The sequence below is a fragment of the Glycine max genome, chromosome 17 (assembly GCF_000004515.6).
Source record: "Glycine max cultivar Williams 82 chromosome 17, Glycine_max_v4.0, whole genome shotgun sequence".
Classification (NCBI taxonomy): Eukaryota; Viridiplantae; Streptophyta; class Magnoliopsida; order Fabales; family Fabaceae; genus Glycine; species Glycine max.
The window spans coordinates 39,323,072-39,330,684 of NC_038253.2; the positions used below are offsets into that span (position 1 = coordinate 39,323,072).

Sequence of the window (7,613 nt, forward strand, 5' to 3'; positions counted from 1 at the left end):
AAACATGGGGTGGCACTCAAAATTTGGTAAATTCTAATAAATTTCAACCAAAAAGGAAAGAGCATGTTTAAGAATATAGATTTCCCGAAAGGCTTCCGTGAGAAAAGATGTAGAATAAACAACCCAAACCAAGGAAAAATTATCTCCAAATCCAAAGATCCTGAAAGGGATATGTGAACATCTCAAGCTTATCCATTCACATTTCATAGTTAGCAGCACACAAGGGACCGAGACTAATCATTAAACCAAATTGCATGAGAAAACTATGTCATCCAAGGAGAAGATGATAGTTTTTCTTTTCCAAATAAAAAGAAGCAGTCGAATAATATAAGAAACCTTGACATATTTCTAATTAAATATTGATACAAGCTTGTGATAATTGTCGATATATATATATATATATGCGCGCGCGTCCGTCCTTAAAAGCATAAAAATCGTACATCTAGGAATAATTTAGCTTCTACTTCTGGCTACTTGGTTTACAATTCATAATAAAAACCAGCACTAAACACACATCTAGAGTTCTTCAATCCTATGTAGTTTCCTTCAAAGATGGAAGAATTTTCCTCATGGATACCAAGGATAACATCAATATTAAATCTGACAAAGTGCTGGTCCTTGAAACTCAAAGCCAAAACTTTTCAGTGACAAAATCAAGGTTATAACTGTGATCTCCGAGCATTATCGTTAATGCTTTCACAGGAAAAAAAAAAACTCTACAGGAATTATAGCTTATAAAATGATCAGCAAGTTCCCAATTTCACATTTATGGAAAGCAAGTGGGAAAAAACAAACCTTGATGAACATAATCATCCACCAAAAACCCAGAGTATAGAAATTCACTTATCAGGATCCATGACTGATCATTTCTATTTACAAATTTGACGAGGCAATGACCCACAGCAGAAAACTCTTGACAACCCGCTGCAATCTTACCATTTTACCTGCAGTAATTTGTCAGATAGTCCACCAAAGGTATAAAAAACTAGACGCCTACGCTAATCCACAAACATCCTCTCAGCTAAACATCCACTGTCCAGTTAATGTTATTCGTGTTGCTACCATGCGATTTTTGTAGTTGAGCGACTTTGGCATGGTATGCAGCTGCGGCCACAGCAGTCTTCACCCTCTGACCTTGGGGAAGCTCACAGGCTTCACTCATAGAAGCAAACCTAAGCTCAGATGGAGGAATGAAACAGTCCAAAGAAAGGCCGGGGACATTGAACGCAACCTCCTCAATCGTCCAAGCTTCTTCCATCCTGGTTTTAGTGTGGCTCATTGCTGTTTCCCCAAACCGGAAAAGTGTCACCACTGATCGACCCGAGTGAGCAATCATTATCCCCTCAACAGGCCTGTAATCATCGAGAAACGAATTTATCGTGGTCTCCCAATATACTGCCTCGCCACCATTGTTCTGAATGCGTGTCAAATGGGAGTCCTCCAGGTGAACAAGGAGTCCCGTTTTCTGGCTAAAGTACCCAAACAAAACATGCCTTATGATCTCCGCTGGACCTTCACTCCTTGCCTTTAACGTCGAGGGGTCTGCAAAAAGCTTGAGGATGAAACAGTCCTCTTCATTTATCTTCTTCTCCCCAATGCATCTTGCATTGATAAACATGCTTGCAGTTGTTCTTGGGTCAAGACCCTGTAGATACAAAAGGAGTCAGAAATGCAGCATAAGCTTAGGTCATGTTTAGATAAACTTTTTTCCCTAAGTTGTTTACTGTTATACACTTCCGTAAATATTAGTTTGTTAGTTTTGTTAGAAATGTCAATTGGGGAGATTGGAATCTGGACCCTCTCCCCCCACCCTTCACCCATAAAATAAGTTGATTATATAGCTTATGGCAGAAGTTTAATTCATTTTACTCTTATTTTCTTCTCCTATAACTATTTATAGAGAAGTTTATCCAAACAGGACCACGATACATTACAATGGCAGCCATACATGTATGTAACAAGGCAGGTAACTTCACCTGAAGGGCACGTCGCAAGGGCCTAACCGGCCCTTTGGCCGCGTGAGCACCAAGCCAGGGCGTGTGCCGCCACACTAGTCTCCCATTGCAACCGGCGTGAACCTTGCTGCCGCCAAGAGCGAGCTCGACATACCACATGTCCGGGTTCATCTGCCACAAGACAAACCCACCAGATTCCGCGGCCTTGGAGGAGTTCCGGCTGCGCGTGACCTTGTTTGCGGTCTCGAATTCAGAGGCTATCATCCTCACCTTCCCCATGGCATACGCATTGTTAATCGAATTCTGAAGCCTCTGCCCTCCACTGGCAGCAATGTACTGCTGCAATATGTACTGAGCAGAAGAAGTCTCCTACAAGATCAAAAAAGTGATAATACTCATTCACACACATTTTCCAAATGTGATCTAACAGAATGCTTAACATGGCATAATAATGATAATATCTACTGATCTTAGACAACATAACTTAATAATTAAGAGAAATGAAACAATTTCTGAACCTAGCTCTATATGATCTGTAAATATACCAACTTAACAAGAAGAGGGGACTAACAATGGGGATGTCTTTGATGCTGAGGTGAGGGAAGGGGTCCGTGGTGCACACGTGGACGGGGGCGAGTGGAGCACCCAACACGCCAAGAAGCAACCTCAGATCGGACTTTTTGTTGTTGCAAGAGGACGAGGAGGAAGAAGAAGAAACAGAGGGTGCTCTCGCTAGTGGTCCTTTCATCCACTGGCCCCACCTACCCTCTCCGCGCGTGGAGTCATGGCCGCCGTCGTCGGTTCCGTCGGGTCCTTCTTTCAGCGGCGAGAGGGCCTCCGCGGGCCTGAGGCTTCCCGATCTCGCAATGAAGAGCTCCGGCGGCGGCGCGTAGTGCTTCCTGCGACGGCGGAGCAGCGAGGACATGGGCGACGCGCTCCTGGCGGGGCTCTTGGCGCGTGACCTCGCCGGAGAGAGGCCGCGAACGACCTCGTCTTTGAGCGCGGAGAAGAATCCTTGCTTCCGCTCCATTGTGAGTGTCTTTGTTGAAGGGAACACTACACAACACAACTACGCAAAGTGATTAGGATTTAGTAGAAGAAATGAAAAATGGTTTGTTGGAAATGAAAGAGAGAAAAGGGTAGAGAGGTGTGTGTGTCATAAGCAACCGATTCGGAACGATGTTGCCGCGAGACAACACAAGTAAAGAGTAAAATGTGGTCTACACAAACTGTTGCGCTAGATTGATTGCTTCTCACACCACCACAATTTCACCTACTTAAACTTTATATCCCTTTTTTTAATTAAAATTAAAATTAAATTTATTTGACAGCCGTTTTCTAAAGTTAGAAATTCACATTGAATAAGCAATATGATCACAATGTAAAAGTCTTTTTTTATCATAAATTTATTATTATTTTATTTTTTTTAGAAAATAGTATATATGTTAATAATTTATAGAGAACTTGCATTTTTATTTAATTATAAACTGTTTATATAATAATTTTTTATTAATATTTATTTTAAAAATTAAATCAATTATCATCACTACAAAACTTTTCAATAATGTATATTTATGACCAATTTAGTGTGACGTTGTTATAGCTTAAGTATTGATCTTGAGTTTAAGTGTTAAATAAGTAGTTGTATGAAATATTTAAAAGAAGAATTTTAATATTTATTACTGTGGTTTTATTATTGAATAAAATGGTGTCCTGTAGAGAATATTTGTTCTCTAAAAAAGTACTTATTAAATTTATTAAATTTATGTAGATATTTTTTCATTGAAAATAAAAAATAATTAATTAATTCACGTCTTGCTTTTTCCGGTGGCTCATTGTTTGAGTATGGGAAGGGGACAACCATAAAACGACGAGAACTGGTCAGGTGATCTTGATCCTCGCTTCAGAAATCTAACGGCGAATCGTTTTCCCTCTTGTGACACTGAAACTGGTGGATGTAATGTAAGGCAAGGAGATGCTTAAGACTTGCCCATAAACGGATTTTTTTTTAATGTAATTATGATCAATTTAAATATTTTGGTTAATACTATACTGTACTTGTTTTTTTTTATGCATTTCATTGTTTTCTAATTATAAGATAACTTTTATAAATTTGTTTGTTTCTTTTTTATGAGATTATTTTTAAATTTTTAGAAGTATTAATTATTTTTTAGTTACTTTTATTTAATTATTTTTTTCAAATATTAATGAAGAGCAATTGAATGTATAGAGAAATAGGAAAAAAATGGTTTTAGAATAATAGTGTAATTAATTAATTTAACTATTTTTCTTAAAAGATGTAAATTAATTGAAAAGATATTATAATTGAGGACAAATCGATTAAATCATAGCATCTTTTATCATAAGTAATCTTGTTTGAGAGAAAGTAAAAAAAAAAATTGTAGATATAGTACTATAGCCTATATAGGTAGTGTTAATGATAATCTTTTAAAAATAGTGTACTAGTGTGTTCTTAGAGTATTGAGTAAGGAATTAAAAAAATTAAATATTAAATATAGAAATTATGAAAATTATTATGAATAAAGTAATTTTATATATTCTAATAAAAAAATTCTTGTAATTTCTTTATTAATATCCTAAGAAGTGGGTTAACATTTGCATGTAAGATATATTACAGTAATATTTTTCTTTAAAAACACTATGATTCAAGGCAACTGTGTATTTAAAATTTGAAATTAAAATTACTTATTTGCATAATATTATTATTACTTATCTCATAGATCAAGTCTCAAGCTTATGAGTCTTGATAACAGTAATAATTTTCTTTAGAAAAACTATGATTCAAGGCAATTGTGTATTTAAAATTTGAAATTAAAACTATTTATTTACATAATATTTTTTTTACTTAGCTCATAGATGAAGTCTCAAGCTTCGGAGTCTTGATATGAATCTATTTAAATACTTAGAGATAAAGAGTTTTTTCACTCGTCATGATCTTATTTAAGTCCCACAGTATTCTCTCTAATAAAAAAATAATAATTTAAATAAATAAAAATTAGCATAATATTGTTTTAGTTAATTCATACATTTGGTGTTCCACCAATTCAAATATTTGTCTAAAAAATAAACTAATTAATTTGTTTAAATTTTTTTTAAAAAAATCTTACAATTTTTAAGAATTTTTTGAAATATAATAATGTTCTTTAGAGGTAGTAACCAAAGTAGGGAAGTCAAATATGGCTGAATGCGCCGTTAGCAATGGTCAAAACGGGGTTTTTTTTTTATAATAGTATCCTCTCCACTGTCCACCAAGCCAATGAGCAACGAGCATCATCATTTTGGAATACTTTAATCAGTGCAGATCCATGATGAGAGACATCTTCAAAACATCACCAACCTCGGCATGCGCTTTAAAATGACACAACATTACATCTATCTATTAATATCTTTTTGTATTTTATTCCAATATAAAAAAAAAAAATACTACTAGTATGTACTAGCTAGCTTAAATTATTTATATATCAACACTAATGCACGCCTTTTTGAGTTATACTATTTTTAAAATAAAAAAAAATCAGCAAAACTTTTATATATAGTTGAAACAGAGTGGTACCCAAATAACAAACATCAAAGCCAATTTCCAACAGTTTGATTAGCCTATTTTTGTGTTATATTAGTACTATATAAGAACTTGAAAGAGCAATAGGGTTTGCAGAAGTAAAAGATAAGAAGAAAAGAAAAAGAAATAAAGAATAAATAATAAATATATCAGTGATATAATAAAAATATATAAAAAGAAAATGTGACAAATATTTTTTTATTCGTAAATTTTAATTTATTAGTTTTAGAAAAGATGACGAACATAAAACTAGAAGATAAATTAAATGTTTGAGTATTATAATTTTTCTAACATAAAAATGTTATTTTCACTGTTTTTTACAATTTTTTATTATATTAGTCATTCTATTATATATTTCAATTTCTTTTATAATTTAATTAGAATATATTGATTTGTAATTTTTTTACATGATAATTTCAGCTATACTTTTGTAAAAATAGTTGATAAACTAGTTAAAACAGTAAAATTAGCTAAAAATTGAAAAATTAAACATTAACCTAGTGTGTTATGATTGATAAATAACATTATTTTTAAGCAATAATCGGAGATTTGATTCTTAGTATCTCTAGGAATTAATCATTTACTTTCAGTCAAATAATATCCTAGGTTCACCCAAAAATATTAAAAATTTGTCTATATTTAAAAATTATTAATTAGTTGAAAGTTGAAAGATGTTAAATTAGTTTATCCTCTTTTAAAATAATTGTATTAAATGAGAGTGATTTTGAGTTATTTTTTAATGAAAGCATTTTTGGTATAAAAAAAATCAATGACAGAATTATTAAGAATTATTCTTAATTTTTATCTTTTTCATCTTTTATTTTCAAATTGCATTTTATTTTATAAAAAATATTAATAGTTAAAACAATGTTATCATAATATTATTTATCATATATCTAAAATTTAATTTATATATTTTAAAAATAATATTCGCGGCCAATGGGAAAGAAAAATATAAAGACTCTCCCTAAACTATCCAAGAGCAAAATAGTTTGAAGGGGAGAAAAATGATTAAGCTAAACAGAAAGATCTGTATTATGTCTAGCATCACTATTTGCAAGTGGGCTGCTTTATTGACTTCCCTATAAATAAAACTAATTAAGAAAAGTGAGGCTGGACTAGTCTGAGGGTGGATAAATATATCCCTTATTTTAATAAAATTACATATTTTTTAAAAAATTATATTTTACATCCTCTAATTTTATATGTTTTAACTTTTTAACTTATTTTTATGTGAAAATAAATAAATATACTCTTTTAATGTAATAAAATTATAAATATTTATCTAAAATTTTATATTTATATCTCTTATTTTATATGGCTAGACTCATTATCTATTTTCTCACTCTACATATACTCCCTCTATTCCTATATATTGAAATCGAGGGAGAATATGTTTGAAAATAAAACAAATTTCCAATTATACTCTAACATAATTATACATTCAATTAATTCCACTAATAATTAATTAAATATGTTTAGCCTAAATTATCATCTCACATTCTCTCTTTTCCACACCATTATTAATATTCACCAATTACTTTACTATCCCCATCAATGGATATGAATCATTAGCAATCTTCAATCTCAATGGAGTATTTAAAAAGGTACTCATATTTTTATTAATTATATAAAGTGAGAAGAGTAGGTGGATGGTACATGAAAAATATGTTTCCCTAATAATGAAATGTTAAAATAATATAAATGACAGAATTGAAAAATCATTATTAAGTTAGTTAGTAACTTATAAATAAGACCAAGTATTTCTTCTAGAATATGATATATATCTAAAAGAATATATGTTTAATTTTTTATTTATTCATGTATACGATAATTATTATTAAATTTAATTTTCTAAACTGATTGTTTGTATTAACCTCAGGTCTTAGATACTATCCCTATTCAAGGACTCCAGAGCTTGAAGTAGAAGATCTTATTTATTGTATATATATTTTAATTATAATATAATTACATATTTAAAATTATATATTTATTGTAAATTTTAATCATATAAAATAAACAGTTGTCCTGTCTATTGCACTGGATAAAATACAAGTTAAATTAATTAGTAGTATAAA

General features: G+C 31.4%; 1 protein-coding gene across 1 annotated transcript; it reads right to left on the minus strand.

Moving 5' to 3' along the window:
• Window positions 1-328: 328 nt before the first annotated feature.
• LOC100800721 (uncharacterized) lies at window positions 329-3,227 on the minus strand. The gene is made up of 3 exons (XM_003550266.5): window positions 2,527-3,227; window positions 1,977-2,324; window positions 329-1,645 (listed from the first exon to the last, which is right to left on the minus strand). The coding sequence occupies exons 1-3, from the start codon at window positions 2,983-2,985 to the stop codon at window positions 1,022-1,024; spliced, it is 1,431 nt and encodes a 476-aa protein (XP_003550314.1). The 5' UTR covers window positions 2,986-3,227; the 3' UTR covers window positions 329-1,021.
• Window positions 3,228-7,613: the final 4,386 nt, after the last annotated feature.